The sequence below is a fragment of the Leuciscus leuciscus genome, assembly GCF_965113295.1.
Source record: "Leuciscus leuciscus genome assembly, chromosome: 7".
NCBI classification, from domain to species: Eukaryota; Metazoa; Chordata; class Actinopteri; order Cypriniformes; family Leuciscidae; genus Leuciscus; species Leuciscus leuciscus.
In genome coordinates this window covers 45,107,500-45,133,686 of record NC_138731.1, presented here as the reverse complement: position 1 = coordinate 45,133,686, position 26,187 = coordinate 45,107,500, and the positions used below count along the sequence as shown (strand labels likewise).

At 37.8% G+C, this 26,187-nt stretch overlaps 1 protein-coding gene and 1 long non-coding RNA gene across 15 annotated transcripts in view; both read right to left on the bottom strand.

Moving 5' to 3' along the window:
• Positions 1-26,187, bottom strand: part of asmt (acetylserotonin O-methyltransferase) — a 48,617-nt gene that overhangs the window by 4,082 nt on the left and 18,348 nt on the right. For both annotated transcript variants that reach the window (XM_082174774.1, XM_082174775.1), the window contains exons 2-6: positions 8,913-9,084; positions 7,802-7,931; positions 6,901-6,969; positions 3,791-3,909; positions 723-863 (exon numbers count right to left, since the gene is read on the bottom strand). In XM_082174774.1, coding sequence (XP_082030900.1) covers positions 723-863; positions 3,791-3,909; positions 6,901-6,969; positions 7,802-7,931; positions 8,913-9,084 — 631 coding nt within the window. The remainder of the gene's footprint in view (positions 1-722; positions 864-3,790; positions 3,910-6,900; positions 6,970-7,801; positions 7,932-8,912; positions 9,085-26,187) is intronic.
• The window catches only part of LOC309502415, a 31,765-nt gene continuing 15,864 nt past the window's right edge, over positions 10,287-26,187 (bottom strand). For 5 of the 13 annotated variants that reach the window (XR_014207234.1, XR_014207235.1, XR_014207236.1 and 2 more), the window contains 2 exons: positions 14,286-17,869; positions 10,287-13,128 (listed from right to left, as the gene is read on the bottom strand). This is a non-coding gene — a long non-coding RNA (uncharacterized lncRNA). Of the gene's footprint in view, positions 13,129-14,285; positions 21,567-25,119; positions 26,174-26,187 lie in introns of those variants that run through there. The other 8 variants (XR_014207242.1, XR_014207248.1, XR_014207249.1 and 5 more) reach the window with 8 other exon arrangements.

Below are 26,187 nucleotides of genomic sequence, written 5' to 3'. Positions count from 1 at the left end.
TTTGGGTAAAACTTTAATAACAGTTCATGAATAATCATGTACTAATGAAGAGCGATCCACGAGTCATGAGGATTCATGAATAACAGCAGCGGAACTTCATGTGTGATAGTTCATTAACATTTGGGGGACAGAACATGTATATTTATTTTCCCTTTGAATTCAGTTTATTTTTCCTCGCCATACTGACAGATATCTGCTCTTGTTTTAAGCAGAAACTCACCTTTTGATTCATTAATTCATTCACACTCGGACTCACACACACACACTCTCTCTCTTTCACACTCTCACACGCTCACAGACACACACACTCCCACTCACACACACACACACACACACACACACACACACACACAAATACTCTCTCACACACACACACACACACTCACACACACACACACAAATACTCTCTCTCTTTCACACTCTCACACGCTCACACACACACACACACACACTCAGAAACACTCAAACACACATTCTCTCTTTCACACTCTCACACGCTCACAGACACACACACTCCCACTCACACACACACACTCCCACTCACACACAAATACTCTCTCTCTTTCACACTCTCACACGCTCACACACACACACTCCCACTCACACACACACAGTCACTCAGAAACACTCACTCACACACTCTTTCACACTCTCACACACAAACACACTCACACACAGTCACTCAGAAATACTCTCTCTCACACAGACACAGACACACACACCTTCACAGAAGGAGATCCGCGGGTCCTGATCCGGCATGAAGTGCTGCTGGGATGTTCGCACGACCTTGGGAAGGTCGAAGATGGTGACGGTAGATTCGGGATATACGGACACACATTGTTTGGCCAGAGCGCCACTGCAGCCTGAGGGAACAGGCGTTACAACACACACATTAATATTCCTGAGTTCTGTCACACGCAACCATCTGGACCCTCACACACACGTCCTCACGCTCGCAAGTGTGTTTCAGGACAAGATGGTGTGTTATCCTCAAGGAGAAACTTCTATCCGGACACTTTAAGGGATGAAACTTCACTTATTATCTTCACTTAGTATCTTTCTTCTCAGAGATGCAAAAGAGGAATCAGTTTTGGTTCTTCAAAGAATCTTTTCAAAGATCAGTTCTTAAAAGAAGCGTTTTTCCCATCAAACACCACAGATGAAGTGTGTGAGAGTGTGTTTTACTGGCACAGATGAAGTGTGTGAGAGTGTGTTTTACTGGCACAGATGGAGCAGTGAGTCTCAGTTTAATATCACGGCCTCATTAGCGCCGACACACACTCGACGTGTTAATGCCGCCTTGTCATCATTAGTTGTAACAACAGCAGCTCTACAGGTGTGTGTCTGATGATCAAGTCTTCCTCACACACACACACACACACACACACACACACACCTCTGCAAATCACTGCTGTCCGCGCAAATTGAGCGCGATTAAAACTGACAGAGACCTCGTCTCTTGAATAATTGAAGGGAACACTTTCAAGGCACTTCGTGGAAGTAGAGGAAAGCTGGTGTGACATTTCAACACACACACACACACACACACACATTAGATTAGAGTCTTCTGTAAAAAGAGTTTTTTCTATATTTGAGAACTGATGTCTTCATAACGACAGATGTGTGGAAAAACATGTCAGGCTAATAGTAAAGACTTTGGTGGGCAATTTTTGGTTCAGTAACAATGCTTTAAATTTGATCAAAAGCTACAGTAAAGACGTGCATGTTTCCATAGTAACATTTTTTTTAAATCGAAATTAAGACAAAATAATACTAAACCAAAATTCTCACAATTATTATTTAAAAAGTCATAATTATGACATAAAAATATTTGACACAAAGTTACAATTATTACTAAAGTCATAATGAAGACAAAAAGTCAAAACTTTGGCATGATAAAACTAAATTATTACTTAAAAAGTCCAAATTATTACTTAAAATGTCATATGATCAATTAAAAATAAATTATTTGTGACAAAAAGTAAAAATATAAACTGAAATTATGACATTTAAAAAGTCAAAATTATTTTTGACAACATAATGAAAATAATCAACATTTGCTAATAGTAAGAAATGATCTCAGAATGATTTGTGGAGGATCATGTGACTGGAGTAATGATGCTGAAAATTCAGCTTTGATCTCAGTGAATAAATTACACTTTACTATATATTCACATAGAAAACAGATGATTTACACTGTAATAATATTTCACAATTTTTACTGTATTTTTGTTTGAATAAATGCAGCCTTGGTGAGCAGAAGAGACTAGTTTCTAAAACATTTACAAATCTTACTGACCCCAAACCTTTGAACAGTAATGTGTATAATACTAATACAATATAGTACATCACTGTTATTTAAGCATATTGTGCAATTTTAGTCCATATTTGACACCAATAATATGCAATATTTGATTTTAAGAACATTTTTGTTTAGCTTCTCAATAATGAGTGTGAAGTCAGAATCAGCTCCACGGCTCCATCTTGTGGATTGTGTCTGCAAGCGCATGTAATAGTATGGCAAGCCGTTTTAACATTTAATCATTAAAACGTAATAGTATCTATTTTCATGCTACTAGTACTCATTATTTAGGTAAATAGATAAAAATAGACGAGAACAGATGCTAAGGGCCTGTTTACACCTGGCCACTTCATGTGTTTTCGCAAAACGGATATAAATCCGATCTTCAGTTCCCGCGATATATGCAGATTTAATGGAGTTCTCGTCATCGAAAGCAACAGATATGAGCTGCATTTTATTGATCATCAGCTCATTTAAAAATCAAAGACCGCAATAGGAGAGAGCGGCAACAGCACTGGTAAGATCATTTAGTTTCTAGACTTTTAATGAAGATAATCGTGTGTTGAGCGTCTGCGACTTACTTTCACTTTCACTTTGATTTGCGATAGTTTGCACGTTGGCTTTATGAATAGATGCTCAACTGAGGTGATGTGTTGCAGTAGCGCCGTCATTTCTGGCTATAACATGATATATAGGCTATAACACGCTCTCACACGTTTAATTTTTAGCATTGTTTGGAGGAGTGAAATTTACATATGTGGTTTCAACAACCAGATGCATTTACACTTGTTCAGTTTCATCTGGAACATGTCTTAGATCTCCTCCTGATGTGGTTTGAGAGATCGGACTTAAATCCGTCTCGATTGCGTTTCGGAGGGCATTTACACCTGGTGTTTTCACGATCGGATAGCTATCAGTATCAGATCACAGAAAACACATGAAGTGGCCAGGTGTAAACAGGCCCTAAATATAGACTAGTACGTTTTAAGCATTTAATGTTAAACCAGCTTGCCGTAGTGATACAGATCATAATGTGAGAAGCGTCTTATACCTCAGAGAACACAGATGCATCTGATCGGGTGACAGCGGTGATGACATTTTAAAAAAAATGAACCAACCCAGTATGCTGGGTTAAATAAATAACCCAACTCGATGGGTACATTTAAAACAATGTTTTTTACATTGTTTTAAATGTAAAACATTTTTTTAAATGTAAAACAACCCCCCCCCCCCCCCCCCCCACACACACACACCTCCAGCAGACACGCCCCCAGCGTTTGAGAGCAGAGACCACTGCTCAATTTTTCAAGATTTTGATAGCTTATTGTATTTACTTGGCTGCTTTTTTTATCATTCAAATCTGGCTGGGTGGCTAATAACACATTTTTCTGTGGTCTGACAAACTCACAAACTTAATTTTGACTTTACAGGGACTTTAACCCAGCTTGCCATAGTGATACAGATCATCATGTGAGACGTGTCTTGTACCTCCGAGATCACAGATGCGTCTGAACGGTGACAGATCGAACGCGGTGATGACATCACGACCGCAGATGTTCCAGATAGAGTTCATGAGCTGCATGAACTTCACCATCTCCTCCTCAGACCTGAAACACACACACACACACACACACACACACACACACACACACACACACACACACACACACACACACACACACACACACACACACACACACACACACACACACACACACCTGTACTGGAGAAAGAGCTGACCTCAATCCATCCAACTGAGCTCAGATCGACTGAAAGGATTTTGTAGATGCATGAAATATATAATGAAACGCAACGTTTAGGGTTCACATAAACAGAGCTTTCATGTAAACATACAAACTTATTTGGGAACCAGAAAACAAGATGCAGATGAATCGATTAAACCATATATATATATATCAATAAAAGTGACAGCACATAACAAAATTACTAAAAAAATTCAACTGAAATTAATATAAAAGCTAAAAATATATAAATAAAAGCTAAATCAAAATATCAATACAAACTCGGCTCAGACCTTCAGACTGGGGTTTCTGTATCTTTTCTATCTGATCCGACTTACGGTTTTCGTTAAACAGACGATCAAATCTACAAACGTCCCACAGACTTTCATTGAGGGGGTCAAGACTTTTGCACAATAAGACTTGAGTATTTAAGCTACCCATCACTAGCATAGCTTAACGACTATCCTAGGACAGCATGTTAAAACATGCTAATGACATGCTAATTTATACTAGCAATGTGTAAAAACATGCTAGTAACATGTTAAATCATGGTAGCAACATGTAAAAACGTGCTAATTCATGCTAGCAATGTGCTAATTATGCTAGCAGCAAGATAGAAGTGTGCTTAATCATGATAGAAACATGCTAGCAAAATGCTAATTCATGCTAGCAACATCCTCGAAATGTGGTTCAATGCTAGCAATGTTAAATCATGCTAGCAATGTGCAAAATTAAGCTAGCAACATTTTAAAACATGCTAGCAATGTGCCAATTCAAGCTGACAACGTGTTAAATCATATCAGAAACACGTTTAAGCATGTTGTTAACACTTTTTTGACATAATTTAACATGCTAATTCATGTTAGCAATGTGCTAATCATAATAGCAACATGCTAGAAATGTGGTTCTATGTTAACAATGAGCTAATCATGCTAGCAACGTGTTAGCAATGTGTTAAATCATGAAAACAACGTGTTAAATCATATCAGCAACAGGTTTTAGCATGTTGTTAGCAATTTTCTGACATAATTTAACATGTTAATAATGCTAGCAAAATGCTAATCATGGTAGCAACATGTTAACAATGTGTTTTTAAGTAACTTCAAAATTTCAGACAAGGCTTTGTCAAGCCAATATCAACGTTTGTTCACAAACTTTGCTCATCCAGTTAATACTCAAACAACACTGTTCCAGTGGACTCATGTGCGCTTCAGTGATGAGCCGCTCTCACAATAACCAAACCAAACCGTTAACCCTCTGGAGCTCTTCGTGAGTCAGTCAAAGATGACAGATTTTTTTTTTTTTTTTTTTTTATCAATGAAATTAATGTACTATATTTTAGTTTGATAGTGTGTTTTTATATCAAATATTTTGTATTTTAGGCGATTTTTTATACTAAATTATATTTACGCTGTATTTATAATCCATTTATTCACTTTGAGCATAGACTTGAAAATTACATTTCCAACTTAAACTGTGGTAAATATTGAATGCTTTCAGACTTAAGTTTGATCTTTTTTCAAAGATGACAGAGATTCAGAGATTATTGCTGAAGTGAAAAAAAGTTTAAAATAGTGAACTTAAAAAACGTAACAGAATTCTACATGTATTGTTATGAAAAATGCACAAAAATACTATTTTCAAAATTTATATGAAATATATATTTTCAAAATCATGTTTTACTCTAAAACTGCAAGAAAATCAAAGCCATAAATCTAAACAAGCTGTGATCCAAATTTGAGCTTGATATCTCAAAAAACGAGCTTTCAGTGAGAGTGTGTTCGGCTGCAGTACCAAACGCTTCCACTAAAGGACATTCGTCTCACATTCATTTCCAATGCGCAAATTTTTTTGTGTTCACATAGCAAGTGCCAAAACGTTTACCAAGTTTCGTACCATTCCGATGAAGTACAAAATAAATAAATAAATAAATAAACGTTCAATTTTTCAGTCAAAAAAGACAGAAGGACAGTGTGTGTAAACGAACGTCTCGTCCTGCAGCTCTGGCTTGGTTCTGGTGTCCGAGACCCACCGCCGCTTTGATCCATTCCGCAACATCGAAATTCAAGGAACCAAATGTCAAGCTTTTCATACGAGAGTCGCCGAGGGTTTGATTAGCTATGATTAGTCAGTCTAACCTCGAGTGTCACCCTTGACTTCACACACTCTGAAGTTCAGCAGGAGCCGCCGGCGCTCTGGAGAAGCTCTGAACTCAACAACCACTGTGTGTTTGTCCTGGAAACACAAACGTCTCTGAGGAGAACCAACGATCAGATGGTGTTTGTACAGTCAGCTCACCACTCGCTAAAATAAACACCCTAGCAACCATCCAGAACATCATAGCAACACCTTAGTAACCGCATTGCAATCTATTAATATTATAAATACTTCCAACATTCTTATTCTTGACTCTAGTTCTGAGTGTGTGTGTGTGTGTGTGTGTGTGATTCGCAACAGATCTTGAGGATTGATCATGTGTTCAGTTCTGCTGATGATGCGTCACAGAGACTCAGAGCTGCTGCATTATGGGATGCTTTGAGCTCCGATCTGAAGACTTCAACTGACAGAACTACACTGGGGGAATGACAACGAAGCCGACACACACACAGAGACACTCACACATCACACACACACACACACACACACACGGCTCACAATCACAAACATGTACACACACACACACACGGCTCACAAACACACACGCCTCACAGACACGCGCACACACACACACAAACACAAACACTCACACTCTCTCTCACACACACACACACACACACACACACACACACACACACACACACACACACACACACACACACACACACACACACACACACACACACACACAGCTCTCACCTGTACAGGGCTTCAAACAGGTCTTTGGAGTTTGTCCCAAAAGCTTTCTCATACTGGTTCTTCCCGTCTCTGAGGAGGAAAAGTCACGAAGAAGAAGAAGAAGAAGAAGAAGAAGAAGATTTTCAAACGGATCCAGGAGTTTATTTCTGTTTATTTCTCTCACTTTACTGACACTCAATCAACACTGACTTAATTAATGTTCCTGTTCTTACAATGAACGATTCAGTGACGTTATTCTAAAATATAAAAAAAAGTTTGCATGTGTTTTTTGTTGAGTATTATATGTGATACATCAAGCTTTTATGACTCATACAGTCTGATATAGTGAGAATATGCAGGAATAAACAGCTACATTTTTTTTGCAGATGCTGATATTTATATGGACAAAAAGTAAGATGAAATTCTTATGCTTGTTGGGATCTTTATAAAAGTAAAGCAGATACTTACATAAACTGCATATAAATATCAATATCTGCCGATTATATGTCTTAGTAAGATTATAATTAAATGCTTAGTTTTATGATCAAATCTCTGTAGTTTTAAAACATATAATGCAATGCAATATAATGATGATTGAGAGAGAAATAAACCTTCCTCAAAGCCTGATGACCATATTTGATACTCATAATTTTTCACACAAAAAAAAAGATATTATCAAGTAAATCGAAGTTGCTTCAGTCCAGTTTAAATATTACTAACAATATCAAAGTTATTTTTATACGTTTACTTGATAAAAATCAGATTTAAAGACACGTGAAGCACGAGCTGAAGGAGGACGTCTGTACAGTTAAAGACTTTTACCTGATAAACCAGTGTGAACTATCAGTCAGACACAGGAGGACTGGAGAGATTGATCATTTCAAGGCTTTATGAATATGCACAGATATGAATGTTTTCTCACCGCACGGCGTCGGTCAGGTAATGCCAGCACAGGTAGATGGTTCTGGAGCTGTACTCTATCGAGTGATACAGAGACTTCGGGCTGGACTTGGTCAGAAACACACGGGACATTTCTGTGTTACTGTAGAGAACTAGTAAAGATGTGGAAAAAAGACATTTACTCACAATGCATTTACATTCAGCTGTACAATATGAAAGCACTGAGGACTGAGGAGCAGGGTGTTATTCTGCAAGGGCAAACTTATGAGCAGAACTGTACTTTACTGAAGATATGAAGTCTTATTTTCTGAAAAGATTTAGGGCTGTGAAACGATTAATTGCATCCAAAATAAAAGTTTGTGTTTACATAATATGTGTGCATAATTATTTTGTATATATAAATACAGACACATGCATGTATACATTTAAGAAATATTTGCATGTATATACTGTATATATATTTATATCTAATTTATATATATATATATATATATATATATATATATATATATATATATATTTATATCTAATTTATATATATATATATATATATATATATATATATATATATGTTAAAACTTTTATTTTGGATGCAATTAATCGTTTCACAGCCCTAGAAAGATTAATGCAAGAACATAATTTAAAATATGTATTTCTAATGTCCAAATCCCCTTATACACTGCAAAAATTATGTTCTTCCTCAATATTTCTTTTTGTCCATATAAAATATAAAAAATAAGCATCTGCAAAAAATTGCATATTTGTTCCCCATTTGGGCCTTTGAATAAAATGTTGCTATTTTTTCCTCCATATTCTCACTATATCAGACTGTATGAGTCATAAAATCTAATGTAGCCTATCACATATAATAGCTACTCAACAAAAAAACACATGTAAACTTTTTTTAATTTTTTTTTTTTATGTATATATATATATATATATATATATATATATATATATATATATATATATATATATATATATATATATATTTATATGTTAAAGGTTCAATGAACTGTTCCATTTAGAAGAAATTGATTTTTTGATGATCAGCTTGAAGAGGATTATTTTTTTCCAGCGATGTGCCTGTGACTGCAGATTGAGCTGCTTTAATACAGGTGTGTGTGCGGTACCTGGTCCGTCAGGGTGTGTGTGTGCGTTCAGAAGCTCCAGGCCGACACACGCGGACAGCAAGCGTTCAGTGCCGTCCTCACTGGTGCTCAGACACTCGGACAGCTGAGACGCAGACATCGCAGACTCGTTCAGAAGCTCAAACACTCCCAACTCACAGGCAGAGAACAGGGTCTGACGACGACGACACACACACACACACACACACACACACACACACACACACACACACACACACATACTTGTTTTTCTACCATTAGGGGGACCACCGTTTTTTGCCCACTTGTGGGGTCCACCACTTCCAGTGGTTCTACAGACTTGTAAAAAATCAAGCAAGATAACAAAAAATTCCTAATAAGAAATATCACTTCAATATACCAAAATTCAAACAAAATTGTTTGCACATGCGTTTTTGTGTCACTTGTGGGGCCCGGATCTAACTTTTAGGAGTTGTGGGGTCCACTTTCACAGATACACACACATTTCTAATCTTTATATCTTAGAAGGGACCAATACACACACATTTCTAATCTTTATATCTTAGAAGGGACCAAAGTCACTATCTGTAAAACATCAACTACTTCTATTATTTGCCCTTGATTACCATATAAACTTTCTTATATTATAATGTATATTCCTCTAAATTAATCTGCACACATCTATATTGGCAAGGCAAGTTTATTTATATAGCATAGAAGTGCTTTACATAGAAATTAAAATAATAATAGAATAAAGAAATAAGAATAATTAAAACAGTTTAGAAAAATTAAATACAGTACAGTACAAACAGTCGGACGAACAGCGGCACAGTGCTCATTCAGTAAATGCATAGCTAAACAGAAGTGTTTTGAGTCTGGATTTAAATGTGACCACTGTAGGAGCACATCTGATCTCCTCTAGAAGCTGGTTCCAGCTGTGGCTGGCATAATAGCTAAAAGCAGATTCGCCATGCTTAGAGTGAACCCTTGGTATATATCAGTTTAGCCATTAACATGGCATAAAAAGCCAATCCAGAGACTTTTCTAAATCAATGAGCCCTCAAATTTTGGTCACCGCCTGACCTGCTTCAGTCTGCAGGACACCAACTGTACTTTGTCTGCATTGTATTGGTCATTGAATGAACTGTGCGGTTTTGCTGAAGGGGATCTTGTTTGTCCCATGGTTATTTTTCTTTTATTTCTAATGAAGTTGTGTTCCTAGCCAGTCATGTTCACTGCAGCCTAAGATAATATACTCCTAAATTGAGGACTTCACATGAAAACTCCCTATTCATCTGATGCATAAAGACTTTAAGACCCTGTGGAATTATAGCACTAATACCGTGAGTAATTTTTACACTAAACACTGGATTAAAAAACAACAACTTTACAACATGATTTGTCCTCAATGAAAATGTATTTGGTAATACACAATGGCCAGTTCCATACAAAAAGAGGTTAGACAACATTTTACATTTCAAATGGGTAAAAAAATAAAGCTTTTGGTCAATGTAACAGTAATAAACATGCTATAAGAAACTCATGGCATTACAATGCATGAGTCAACAGTCTGATTTTTGGTATAAAACATTTAAAATTAAAAAAGACATTTGAATGGATCTACCAGTCTACTTTATAATATAAGACAACAAAGAACTTTAAAGGGTTAGTTCCCCCAAAAATGAACATTCTGCCTTCATTCACTCACCATCAAGGCATTCTAAACCCATAAGAAACTTGTTCATCTTCAGAACACAACTGAAGATATTTGAATGAAACCTGAGAGATTTCCATCTTTCCATTTAAAAACTGTTCATCCAAAACTTTCAAACATTCATAAAGAAAAAAGTTATCCATGTGACTCCAGAGGTTTAATCCCAATTTTATGGAGCAATGTCAATGTTTCGTGTGCCAAAAAAAAAAGAAAAAAAAAAACAAAAAAAAAAAAGATCTGTCTTCACTTCCACAGATCAACACATGAATCTTACTCATGAACACAAATTGGAGCTAAACTCTGCAGGACGGTGGCCCTCGAGGACCAGGGTTGAGAACAATCAACACTGCAATTTCATGTTGTGCAAGAGATCAGCAATAACATATTTTGTAAACGGGGAACAGCGACAAATAACAAACAAGAAAAATCGTATATGAGGTGAAGAATCATTAGTAACCAGGAAAAATTTTGTATAATTGTGTGTGCTGCAGCGATGCAAAAGTCCAGTTCACAGTTATTGCATTTGTGGATGATGTATTACGTGAGATCAACAACAGCACAAAAACAGGGCAAAACGATATACAACAAACAAGGAAAAGGGCATATGAGGCAAAGAATCCCTTTTAACCAGAAAATGTGTATAATTGTGTGTGCTGCATCAATGCAAAGTCCAGTTTACAGTTGTTGCAATTGTTGGATCAAAGAACTCATAAAGCCTGAAAAGTAGTCATGTCTCGGGCTGCAAGATGCCTAGCTGGACTCAATGATGAAACTGGCAAATATAAACGTCCGTCTCTTGCTCGCAAAGTTGGACATGGCTTGCATGCTTTAGCCATGTTTATCAAATCTGAAGGATTGAAGATGAAAGATCAACAGACTGCCAAAGATGCTGAGGAATGTGCACTGCTATACCAAGAAAGTAGGAAATTTGACATTGCAAGTCAAGCGCTAACTCAGCTTAACCAGACCAAGTGGAATTCTCCTCAGATTCTACCATTCACACAGGATGTCCACAGACTGCATTGCTATTTGTCTGAGAAACAGCAGAAGCAATTGAATGCCCTGCAAGAAGAGCCTTCTCCCTTGAACTGGAAGGACGTTGCTAAAGTGACCCTGGCGCAAGTTATCCTCTTCAACCGACGCAGAGCAGAAGGATACATCAGAAACACACGAAGATGTTAACCTAGCACTTACAGCACTGGAGCAGAAGCTTTGCAAACATTTTGTTCGGATTGCCATAGTAGGAAAGAGAGGGAGGAAAGTTCCTGTTCTCCTTACCCCGGTCATGAGAGAATCGCTCGATACTCTGAAAAGCGAGAAGAATGTGGAGTACTGAGTGAAAACGGATACTTGTTTGCATTGCCGCTCTCTGTCCATTACTTGAGGGGTTCCGATTGCATTAGGCAGTTTGTGAATGAATGTGATGATATCAAACATCCCAAAGCGCTAACCTCAACAAAACTTAGGAAACACATTGCTACTCTGTCGACTGTTCTGAATCTCAAGACTACAGAACAGGGACGGCTAGGAGAATACAAGGGGAAGAATCTGGATGAAATTCAGCTTGATGTGACTGGTATTGATATAGAAGTCTTTTTTATTATTAAGGAAAGTTAAAAAGCACAGCATTGTCCATTTATAAATCGTTCTCTTTTAGAATAGTAGATAGTATTTGATAAGTAATAGAATAGAATTGAATAGAACAGAGTAGAAGTATTTGACCTCAACATACTGAAGAAGAGGGCAGGTTTTATTGTTATAATGTGACTAACTAGACAATTTTAGTCTATTCAGCTATTTATGTAGTCATTTTGTATAATCTTGACAGATTGCAGTTTCACAACTCATTGAATCATTGAACAGAATCCCTATTAACCAGAAAATGTGTATAATTGTGTGTGCTGCATCAATGCAAAGTCCAGTTCACTGTTATTGTAATTGTTGTATAATGTTAAGTAAGTGGATTAAGTGAAAGTGCATTCACCTAACTTCATAAAATTGGTATTAAACCACATGGATTACTACTACTTTATAAATGTTCTGAAGCTTGAAAGTTTAGGGTGAGGTTGAAGTTTAGGATGAACAATGGAGGGACAGAAATATCTCGTTTCATTCAAAATATTTTCATCTGTGTTCCAAAGATGAACAAATTTCTTATGGGTTTGGAATAACAAAGGAGAGTAAATGACAACTAACCCTTTAAGAGGATAATACAATGAAAAACTAAATGTCAACTTTGTTGAAAACACTTAGAACACATGTCCCGATGTGAATGCTAGTGGGAAGGCATCCAATACGTTGAGATACCTGTATTTCCCCGTACTTTCCTTCTTATGGCAGAAATACGATTTTTGATGAAGTATTTGACCGCCTTCCAGTCTCGATTTCCTAAAGCTTGAGCTTCTGCATCAACGCAGCGCTGACAGTCCTTTTTCCCTGGAACTTGGCTCCTCACAATGAATTTCCTTAGGTGCCTTTCTACTGCCGCACATTCATCTGTTGTCCAGCTTCTTTTGGCAGCAGTTTCTTTACCCAAGTATACAAAAAAATAACATGTTATTAAGTTTAGGTTAATGTCTTAAGTTTAGGATTTTTAAACCTTAATCTGAACTGAAAGACTATTGGATTGATCACACAGGCCATTCATTGCCATATTGACTTGGTTCAGAGACTAAAAATACACTTTTAGTTTGTTTCTGAATAAAACTTTTGACTAATAATAATAATAATAATAATAATAAAGCAGTGCAATCCAGTAAAATGTGTGGTAGCACTTTATTTTGATGGTCCCCTTTAGACATTCTGTTAACTGAGTAACAATGCACCTACATGTCAACTAACTCTCATTACAGCATTAGTAGACCGTCTACTTAAAGTACTTTATACAATTTTGGCAAATGTACTTTGTTTTATGGACATTTTTATTTTAAAAACAAGACAAGGATTATTAGCAATGACTTTTACAGTCCGCATCTCATATTTTACGTATTGTCCTGTTAAACATGGCAGTCTCACATCGATGGGAATATGCATATGGAAATTATATGCAGATGAATGTATTAAAACTTTTGTGCGAACGCAAAATCTTCCCTTTGTGCATCCCACACTTTTAGAATGAAATCTAAGCAAAGTGTTATACATTTACATAGTACAATTTTCCTTTTGATCATATAATGAAAATGTTTAACCCAAAAATTCTGTCATCATTTACTCACCCACATGTTGTTCCAAACCTGTATGAGTTTCTTTCTTCTGAACACAGAAGACATTTTAAAGAATGTGGGTAACCAGAGAGTTGACGGCACCACTGACGTTCAAATTAGGAAAAAAATACTATAGAAGTCAGTGGTGCCATCAATTGTCTGGTTACCCCCATTCTTTAAAATGTCTTCTGTGTTCAGCAGAAGAAAAACTCATACAGGTTTGGAACAACATGAAGGTGAGTAAATGACAATAAAAATTTTGGGGTAAAGTATCCCTTTAAACCTTACGCTCAATAATTCTGTTTGAGGTTGTAAACCAAATATAATCAGAATATTAGACTGTGTAAACATACCTATTGTGACAGCTATCAATGTACAGTGATCAAGAGTAAAGATTTGATCAAATAATATAATTCAGAATAAAGCTTGTGTCTTCAAGACGAACGGGACAATCAATCTACTTAACATTTCTAAGCTCACCTCTCTTTTTTGCCGACTTTCTCTGGTATTGGGAATGCAGCGTGGAAGTAGGTTCTTGTGTGGATGTCACACTGTCCTCAACTTCAGTCTCCTGTGCTTCTGGAATAAAGTCATCTGAGTGCAAAGAAAAAAAAAAGTTTATTAAAGAAAGATAAATCAAAATGTAAGCAACACTGACTGGATTAGGATCTATCATGCATAACATTTGTGTCATGGTGACCAAGAGCAATGATCAACAGTACAAGTTTATAAATATTCAGTATACGGCACGAGTCTTGCAGATGATATGTATTGTGAAAAGCGCTATACAAATAAACAAATCGAATTGAACAAATTTCACATGGTTCCATAATTCTACAATACAGTGGTAGAGAGAGCCGGGTTTAATCATACTTGCACTCACACTGGGAGCACAATTTAAATGTATGCCCTTGGCAGATACTTTCTCCCCAAAGCAACTTACAGAACACATTACAGTGGCAATAGCCCTGAAGCAATGGGATGAGAACGTTGAGGAGATCGTCTACCTTTGGATCGTCTACTATACCTGTGGTGTAGCTTACTGTACCACACAATTAACTGGAAACAATGTCAAACATTCCCCACATGCAACAGGCAGCATGTCTAAAACATGTCAACTATAAATTAACTAAAAGGTTATATTAATGCAACAACCAAATATGTGGAATCCCATAAATATTGTGCAATAACATCTACATTTAATTGTCTAATTTAATTGAGATATCTTTCATAACCAAATTTTTCTTGTGAACACCCATCCATGTCAACAGTCTCTAAAACGGCAAGTAATAGAATATGAATGAGTTGTAAAACTGAAACTGCAATCTGTCAAGAGTATACAAAATGACTATAACAATAAAACCTGCCCTCTTCTTCAGTATGTTGAGGTCAAAAATTTCTACTCTGTTCTATTCAATTATATTCTATTACTTATCAAATACTATCTACTGTTCTAAAAGAGAACGATTTATAGATGGACAATGCTGTGCTTTTTAACTTTCCTTAGAGAAAAAAAAAAAAGACTTAATACTAGTCACATCGCGATCATCGTTTTCATGATTGATCGTCGCTGTCATTTGCGAGTACTCAGAGTCCATCCCTACCACGCACACCTACCTATTACGCAATCGCCACGGACCAACGGTAGTACGATGGTGTTTACCAGCCCGAGCAAACTTTTCTGGAAAGTTCGCTTTGAAATCCCAAAACAAACTTTGTTATGGCCTGATTTTGTTGAATGACGTCACAGTTCGTTATTCGATTTCGCTTGAAGTATATCGGGCCTTAAGGAGAAATGACTGATAAGACAATGATGAAGTAGCTGGTACGCAACAGATCCTAAGCATCATTGACATATCTTATCTTGCCGATGCTCCATATAGACAGTAAGAGCATACACTCATCTTTTCTAGAGGTAACAGCAAGTGTCACAGCAACAAATACGATGTTGCAATGCATTCCATCCAAAATACTCATTCTGAACATGCAGCAGCTTGATCAGTGTTGAATTACACCTGCAATTACACTAGTTTAAATATTGACAGGTGTTGTCCCAATGATGTAAAATCACTAAGAGTGAGATCCATACGTGAGGGCCCCATAAGGCCTAGACTGGAAATGTGTGTGTATGTGGGGGCCCCATAAGGCCTAGACTGGAAATGTGTGTGTATGTGGGGGCCCCATAAGGCCTAGACTGGAATGGTATGTGTGTGAGCTTAACTGTGAATTCATTCGTTTGAGGGCAGGGCCCCATAAGGCCTATACTAGAAATGCGTGTGAGGGCCCCATAAGGCCTAGGCTAGAAATGTGTGTGTGTGAGCGCTTGACATGTAGAGCATGAGGGCAAGACTAGAATAGATTGTGATGACAGAGTCGACATTACTACTTTACCTGCGTGACGACAGCATCTTTGTTGGAGGCATCATGGGAAGAGTGATCTGTTAGGGATGTTTTGGTCTCTAGAACAGAAGTCTGCTGCTTTGGCTCCTGGAAATTAGACAAAAAAAACAACAGAAACCAAAGTTAACAAAAGTTAGCTCATGTGAAAACAGTTTCTCATCTAGCACAGCTGAAATATAAGAGCATACACTCATGTTTTCTAGAGGTAACAGCAAGTGTCACAGCAACAAATAAGTTGTTGCAATGCATTCCATCCAAAATACTCATTCTGAACATGCAGCAGCTTGATCAGTGTTGAATTACACCTGCAATTACACTACTTTAAATATTGACAGGTGTTGTCCCAATGATGTAAAATCACTAAGAGTGAGATCCATACGTCAGGGCCCCATAAGGCCTAGACTGGAAATGTGTGTGTGTGTGTGAGGGCCCCATAAGGCCTAGACTGGAATTGTGTGTGTGTGAGCTTAACTGTGAATTCATTCATTTGAGGGAAGGGCCCCATAAGGCCTAGACTGGAAACGTGTGTGTGTGTGAGCGCTTGACATGCAGCATGAGGGCAAGACTAGAATAGATTGTGATGACAGTCGACATTACTCCTTTACCTGCGTGACGACAGCATCTTTGTTGGAGGCATCATGGGAAGAGTGATCTGTTAGGGATGTTTTGGTCTCTATAACAGAAATCTGTTGCTTTGGCTCCTGGAAATCAGACAAAAAACAACAGAAACCAAAGGTAACAAAAGTTAGCTCATGTGAAAACAGTTTCTCATCTAGCACAGCTGAAATATAAGAGCATACATTTGTCTTTTCTAGAGGTAACAGCAAGTGTCACAGCAACAAATAATATGTTGCAATGCATTACATCCAAAATACTCATTCTGAACATGCAGCAGCTTGATCAGTGTTGAATTACACCTGCAATTACACTACTTTAAATATTGACAGGTGTTGTCCCAATGATGTAAAATCACTAAGAGTGAGATCCATACGTCAGGGCCCCATATGGCCTAGACTGGAAATGTGTGTGTGTGTGTGGGGGGGCCCCATAAGGCCTAGACTGGAAATGTGTGTGTGTGTGAGCTTAACTGTGAATTCATTCATTTGAGGGAAGGGCCCCATAAGGCCTAGACTGGAAACGTGTGTGTGAGTGCTTGACATGCAGCATGAGGGCAAGACTAGAATAGATTGGGATGACAGTCAACATTACTCCTTTACCTGCGTGACGACAGCATCTTTGTTGGAGGCATCATGGGAAGAGTGATCTGTTAGGGATGTTTTGGTCTCTATAACAGAAGTCTGTTGCTTTGGCTCCTGGAAATCAGACAAAAAACAACAGAAACCAAAGGTAACAAAAGTTAGCTCATGTGAAAACAGTTTCTCATCTAGCACAGCTGAAATATAAGAGCATACATTTGTCTTTTCTAGAGGTAACAGCAAGTGTCACAGCAACAAATAAGATGTTGCAATGCATTACATCCAAAATACTCATTCTGAACATGCAGCAGCTTGATCAGTGTTGAATTACACCTGCAATTACACTACTTTAAATATTGACAGGTGTTGTCCCAATGATGTAAAATCACTAAGAGTGAGATCCATACGTCAGGGCCCCATATGGCCTAGACTGGAAATGTGTGTGTGTGTGGGGGGGCCCCATAAGGCCTAGACTGGAAATGTGTGTGTGTGTGAGCTTAACTGTGAATTCATTCATTTGAGGGAAGGGCCCCATAAGGCCTAGACTGGAAACGTGTGTGTGTGTGAGCGCTTGACATGCAGCATGAGGGCAAGACTAGAATAGATTGTGATGACAGTCAACATTACTCCTTTACCTGCGTGACGACAGCATCTTTGTTGGAGGCATCATGGGAAGAGTGATCTGTTAGGGATGTTTTGGTCTCTATAACAGAAGTCTGTTGCTTTGGCTCCTGGAAATCAGACAAAAAACAACAGAAACCAAAGGTAACAAAAGTTAGCTCATGTGAAAACAGTTTCTCATCTAGCACAGCTGAAATATAAGAGCATACATTTGTCTTTTCTAGAGGTAACAGCAAGTGTCACAGCAACAAATAAGATGTTGCAATGCATTACATCCAAAATACTCATTCTGAACATGCAGCAGCTTGATCAGTGTTGAATTACACCTGCAATTACACTACTTTAAATATTGACAGGTGTTGTCCCAATGATGTAAAATCACTAAGAGTGAGATCCATACGTCAGGGCCCCATATGGCCTAGACTGGAAATGTGTGTGTGTGTGAGCTTAACTGAATTCATTCATTTGAGGGGAGGGCCCCATAAGGCCTAGACTAGAAATGTGTGTGTGTGTGAGGGCCCCATAAGGCCTAGACTGGAATGGTGTGTGTGTGTGAGCTTAACTGTGAATTCATTCATTTGAGGGGAGGGCCCCATAAGGCCTAGACTAGAAATGTGTGTGTGTGAGCGCTTGACATGCAGCATGAGGGCAAGACTAGAATAGATTGTGATGACAGAGTCGACATTATTCCTTTACCTGCGTGACAAAAGCATATTTGATGGAGGCATCATGGGAAGAGTGATCTGTTAGGGATGTTTTGGTCTCTAGAACAGAAGTCTGCTGCTTTGGCTCCTGGAAATCAGACAAAAAGTTCTAAGAAACAGATCATGCATATATGAGATCACATAGCTATGCATAGATAATCATTTTTTACATACATTTAAGATGAATGTGTGTATTTAATGGGTAAAGCGCAGAAGAACTGAAGCGGATGCTTGAGCGCTGACTAGGGCTGAACGATTTTGGAAAATAATCTAATTGCGATTATTTTTACCAATATTGCGATTGCGATTTAATATGCGATTATTTTTAAGCTCTTTATCTTTTCTATTATTTCAACAAAAACAAGCAATACATCACTGTAAAATAGGATGGGAATCTTTTTTTTTTATAAAACTTAAAATATTTATAATTATAAGTACTTTTAAAAAGAAATACACATTAAAAAAAACTAAATAATACAACTATATGTTAAGAATTTTAACTAATATAGCTCCAAAACATAAAAGCAAATCAAATAAAAACATTAAAAACATTACAAGCAATAAACAATGAGTGCTTTCAGTATTTAAGGGTAGGCTGTCTGAACGTTTTCATCTCTTTTGAAATATAAGATGTGGTTTGTCCTGTCTGTTAAAATAACTTAACTGCGTTTACATTAATTTCGCGTCATAAAAGCATTTTGAGATGCAAGTACATTTCACCACGTAGACGGAGTCGCTCACAGCCGCATGCTCAAGCGCTCTTCGCAAAGCGCGCGTGAGTATTTGAAACTGAAAGCAGCTTCTGTCAGTGATTTTCATATTTTTAATATATAAGCCAACTGTATTCCAAAAGACATATGATGCCTTCGTAGAGCATTTGTAAGGAAAATACCGGCGCCGGCGGGCGAGACTACAAGAGTAACATCAAGCAAAGCACGCGTGATGCGTATCTTATAGCGCATCTTGTGCAATGCAGCCCGCGAATGTCCTTGTAATTCGCTTCAACTTCTCCGAACTTTATGAAAGATTATTTTTCGGAAGGTTCGAGTGGTGTCGTGTGTGCGTGTGTGTGAGACAGAGGAATTAGAAGCAAGCAGAATATTGTTGTTTATAAAGCACACGCAGCGTCATCACGTAGGCTATCTGTGTTTAAAACTAAGATCAGACTCTATTCTGAATTATCTGAATAGATACAAAATCGTTGGAGAGAATCTATAACACAATATCACATAAATTAAACACAAACTGTTCTTTCCTGTAGCCTATGCCAGGTCTATGTGTAGCGTGCCAAGTTGATGCTTCCTCCGTAGGCGTAGTGCAGACTGCTTTACTGCTGACGCGTGTCACGTGACCAAAGTTTAATCGCAGCTTTTGCGGTTAAATCGCGTTTCATCATATCGCGATATTATCGTAAATGCAATTAATCGTTCAGCCCTAGCGCTGACAGAAGACTTTTCAGTACACACGCTTCGATTGTGTGCACACAGAGGGCTGCCTGTCATGGTTCATTGCAATTTAGCATTTTAAGATCTTTGAAACTTTGATTTAAGACATTGAAATGCTAATTAAGGCATTATTTGTACATTAACAAATTAAAAACTTAAAGATTGGCAGACATCCTGATAATCAACAGAAGTTGGAGCTATGATTCATAGGGGTGGAGCGGTACATGTATTCGTATTTAGGGATGGGGCCGATCCGATCCAGTATCGGTATCGGGACCGATACCAGCGTAATTCACGCATCGGATTTTCCCGATCCAACCTGCGGAGATATCCGATATCCATGAGTCATGTCTGCACTTTAACGTTGTCTGCTGAAATGACTCCAAAAGTGATTCCCGCCAGCTAGTCTGCTAGCTTTGGATTTGGATTTCCCGAACGGAGGCGCAGCTCAATGAGACACAGCGTTATGAGACACGCCCCCGCTCAGGAAATCCATTCCGCAGTTTGCGGTTAGCCAACATGTCCGCTGTGTGGAAATACTTCACACTGGAAACACCGCAGAGCAAGACAGCATCAGACAATTAATACGAGTCGAGTCTATTAAATGTATTTTTTTGAATGAATACTTGTTTGATACTCCATAAATACTTGTTTAGTTAATGGATGATTCACCATTTCTGAACGAATCTTTTGAATGAATGATTCTCGTTCCAGAGAAGGCAGACATGCTGATTTTTCTTCAAAAGAATTGCTGATTCTACATCTGATGATGTAACGTCTTTACTTCTGTTACATATTTTATGTTCATGTTTTTGCTTTTCATGATAATTCCTTAAAGTATTATAAATATAAATACTTTGCATTGTCACAGTTTTACTGGTAATAGCCTAAATGTGACAAGAATAAAAGGTAGAATTTTTACAAGTATTTGCTCTCTTTTTTCTCTCCAATAAATATTGAAATTGAAACCAAGAATCGTTAAGAACCGGATTCGATAAGCAGAACCGGAATGGTTAAAATTAAAACGATACCCAACCCTACGTCTGAGGCGAAATCCGCTTGTCTGTTTGCAAGATGGCTGATGTTGATCGAGCATTCATCGAGAGAGTTACCGCATCGGAACGAGGATCACCCTTTAGATAGTGTGTGTGTAAGATGTTTAACATTACACTTGCACTTTTCTTATATTTCAAGACTCAAGTATTTGACATTTTGGGAATGTAATAAATATTGACATGACAATCAATTTGAAACCCTTACAGTTGTATATTTGTTTTCAGAATGGGATTTTTCCTGTTAACAGGATTTCCTGTTTTTCTGACTTCCTTTTCTGACCTTATACTTCTCAAGTTGCCTTTTGGGACATACATGCGTATACGTACATATCACACTTGCCTGTTGAGAGAAGTTTATTTCAGCATCATATAAAATAAACAATAATGATAATAATAATAATAATAATAATAATAATAATATTAAAGCAAACACAGCTCTGGTATCGGAATAGTATCGGTATCGGCCGATATCCAAATTCAGGTATCGGGATCAGATCGGAAGTGAAAAAATGTGGATCGGTGCATCCCTAGAACCAAATCGGTACGGGTGTCATGGTTCGGTGCATGAATTTACACACAGAATACACAGTATAAAAATAAATAAAACTCGCGTTCAAATGAATTAATGTAATGCAGAACTACTGTTAGATACGCAGGTTCTTTAGGGACACCTAATCTGTAGCCCCGCCTTAGGCTAGGTTTGTTTATACTTTCGCGAGCCTCCGCTGACCGCGCGCGCGCGCCTCCCCAAATGGACGAGGCATTTATACTTTGCGTTCGCCGGTGTACTATTCTTTGAAATGACAGGGTGCGACTCGGTGTAACTGTCCATCAGGAATCAGCGGTGAGAAATAAGGTACACTAGTGAATGTTTATTTTAGTAGCCTACAACAACACCTTTAGTACACCAAAACCACACTACAAAAGAATCGTGTAAAGCAGGAAACCAGATTATTCCGTGACATTAGAAGAAAATGGATATGAGAACGTAACCTACAACTAAATTAACGTTATCTTACATAATTTCTAAACATTTGTATTTAGTTTTGTGAACCTTTTTATAAAACATGGCTATTTATTTTTATTTAAAGGGCTTATGTCTGCTATTTTGTTAATGTACATTAAGCAACTCATTTAGATGCAAGAACTGGCTGCCGGTGCTGTGAGATGTACATGCTTGGCCAGATTCGGCTCGAAGTTGTGCGTCTTCGGATGCGGAGCCGTGCACACTAAAAAACCGTGCACTGCACACCGCCACGCAAAATTAGGGCTGTCGCGGTGAAGGATTTTCCCTTGCGGTAATTTTCAGTGGGCCAATAGCGCGATATGCGGTTTTACCGCATTTATTAATTTATTTAGATGTATTTGTTGCTATATAAATAAGTGTCACGATGTGGTCAGTATGCACAAAAGCGAGAACATTTTAAGTAAACAACAAACCGAAACTAAAAAGCGTCTCTGCGCATTGAAAGCCTGTCACTCAGCGCGCAGTTGTTACGGCAACGGACTGTCGTTGAGTGAGTCATTAAACCATTCATTCAACAACACGTTCAAAAACGCTGATTGATTCATTAAAAGATAGTAATGAAACAAGGTTAATTATTTTTAACTTTGAGCTCCACTTTTCAAGGCTCAGCTGACCAGCAATGCGTCGCATGGGAAATGCTGAAGCTTCATAGAGATAAATGGCATTGATTCAATGCGTGACTCACTGAGTTTTGTTTCCCGCGACCGCGAGTTCCTCGCGCTGTGGATGCTGACCAGCGATGTCGCTGATGCCATTCATGGTAAATACCCTTTATTTTAAACGTTCAAAGGATGACAGGACAAATATTTAACTTTCCTTGGACACGGCAACCTTTTCACGAATATGACTTGACCTCAAAGACAGACGCAGGTAATCGCACGCGCTCAGTCGATCTCTCTCATTCACTGTCCGTTTAGGCTTAAGTGCAACTCCACGAAGCCTCTGTACAAATCACCACGATAAAACCATGATCACCATGTCTTATTATCATTATTAACTTATTTAACATTCAATACACATGCACAAAGTTCAAATCAAGAAGGGTGTAGCCTTATGAAAAAAGAAAACGCAAATATCGCGGTTGCTGTGGTTACTTGAATTCCTCTGCGGTTGGCTTGTCAGTAGAGCGGTAATACAATATTGCAGTTATCGTGATAGCCCTACGCGAAATGTGGCCTTGCACACTAGGGCTGCAACAACTAATCGATAATAATCGATTATGAAAATCGTTGTCAACGAATGTCATTGTCGATTAGTTGGTCTGCTCACGTCACGGGGAGCGTTACTGATGACGTCCCTTTCATGACAACGCAGTCACGCGAAATGGCAGAGAGTAATCGGAGAGAAACATCAGCACGGCAAGCAAAAACTGTATATTCTCATTATATGATGATGTGAAAATGGTATAGTCTAGTTTAATTCAATACTACAGTGTAAACAGCTTTGTTTACTAACTTCGGGACAGTCACACTAGATCTATTTTGTATCGAGCATCAGGTTGCGCAATCAGTTCGCTCGCAACATAAGTGATGGATTAAAATAGCGCTACCGCATAAATAGGTTAAATTAAATGGTATTTACAAAGTGAAGCACTAAATATAAAGGCAGTTAATAACAGCAGCAGTAAAATATTGTTTTTTAGTCACTGTAGTCAGTGGTTTTCAGCGAATGCTTGTGCAGTAATACATCATTTTTCCTGTACTTTTAATCAAGCCTGTTGTCAGCTGCGTACCTCCATTCCGCTCTCTTTTTATAGCATTTGTCTACTACTATGTAAGGGATAATCCCGCTTATTACATGGCTACCCACCAAATAAATCAATAATTTTACACAAAATATTGATTTAAAAAGGAGTTTATTGATTTAAAAATGATTGTATTGCTTCCGCTAAAGAAAATACTCCGTTCCGTCTCTACGGTTAGAATCCTGCGTCCATAGCAACGCTCTGTTTTTCTGGTGTGTTATACTTCGCAGCGGTCTGTTATCAAGAAATAACAGATCGCATTCTACATTGGAATTCAAAATCTGCTGCTTAATATCTTATTACAAACATGTTTGTGTCCTAATTTCATAATGTGAAGTTTATATGAGCAGCGCAACTCAATATTTTGTTTTGTTTATTTATATTTTGGATATTTAAAGAAGTTTTACTGTTTAAAAACTGGACAAACTTTTGTGTTTGGGGTTTAAAATGTAAAAATTAAAGATTATATTAGTAAAACTCAATGTGTGGCTTTTGCACTTTTTAAAGTACACTTTTACACATAAATACCCTGATTTAGGGTTTTATTTAGTTATAAACAAAAATCAAATTGAATTTAAAAAACCTATCCGATTAATCGATTAATCGAAAAAATAATCGTCCGATTAATCGATTATCAAAATAATCGTTAGTTGCAGCCCTATTGCACACCCAACGCGCACGACCGCCAACACCGCAATGACGACATTTTTGCCACGCGCCCTCGCATAAATAAGAGATGCTTTATTTTCAGTTTTATAGCTGATTGTCTTGTTTACATCTTACTTTACACACTTCAGGGCAGGCTGTTGCAGCTAGCTCAGGGGAGAGACCGTATGACACTATGGTACAGCCTCAGACATGCACAATAAAAAATTTCTGCATTTTTGTTTTGCTTTTCCCTCCATTGTACCGAACTCCTACCGAACCGTAATGTCTGAACCGAATCGTGACTTCTGTGTACTGTTCCACCCCTAATGATTCAGGTTATTAACACACAATGTGGACACTTTTACAAAACCAATGCTAATTTATCATTTTCCAACTACAAAGACATGGATTATCATGTAAGCGTATGCAAACGATCAGTACTAAGAAATTAATGTGTAATATGCTGTCCCATACCTTTGTTACTATCGATAAATCATTCCGTAAACCCAGGTTTGTCCCTAAAAGACAGAATGTGTGTCCTGGCATCATCAACAGGCCTTATCCTCGTCTTCCTTTTCAACATTATGGTGCTGAAAATAATTACATACACAATAAAAATCAATTACATTATCATGGGGAAACAAAAAAAATAATTAAATCAAACAATTTCAAGTAATGTAACGTTAATATTCAGTGGTTTAAGATCTAAATGTAGCTTGCACAGGCCAGACAACAGATATAAAACAGAAACGATAATTAGATTATTCAGGCATATTGTAAATATTGTAAGATAGATCAATAAACAGTTAAGTTAGTCTGTCAGCTGCACACGATCTGCAATCATGTCTGCTCAATTAAAATATAAGCGTCAAACCAATACATTAGTGGATTTTTGCAAAACTATAAAGCAAACGGAGTCAAATTATCATGTAATGCAATAAAATGCTTCTTACGCAGCCGCCATTATCAGCTATCGATCTATAAATAGCATCACCAGCTCATAACATTATCATCTATCGATCTGAATAAAATGCTACATCATTAACTATCATTTAACGTTAGTTGCGCTACGAAATTGAGTAAGAATTGAAACGAATATCATGTACAAAGTCAAATAACTTCACTTACCTCTTTCTCACATGAAGAGAGTGTGTTCAGAGTCGAAGCGCGTGGAACTTCCGGTTTAAAATGCCGTCCTTGACCGTGTCCGTGGGCTTTTAGCAGCTAATGTTAGCCATCTGATTAAAACCTTAACGTTACTTCATTAAGCATTATTCTGTTCACACGACTAGAAATACACATGAAACTATATCAAATGTTTAGTTAAATACTATAGGATTACAGCAAATTATTGCTTAGTCTACATGAAGTGTTTCTTCCGTTGAAACAGAGTCAAAACATGAGGAATTAAAGATTACAACCCAGAAACAGTGTGCGTCAGTGCGTCAGTGCGTGAGTGCGTGGGCGCATCCAATAAAACTACACGGCTCCTCCCTCCCTCTCCGTGGGCCTTTCTCATTGGCTAAAGCCACACACACATCC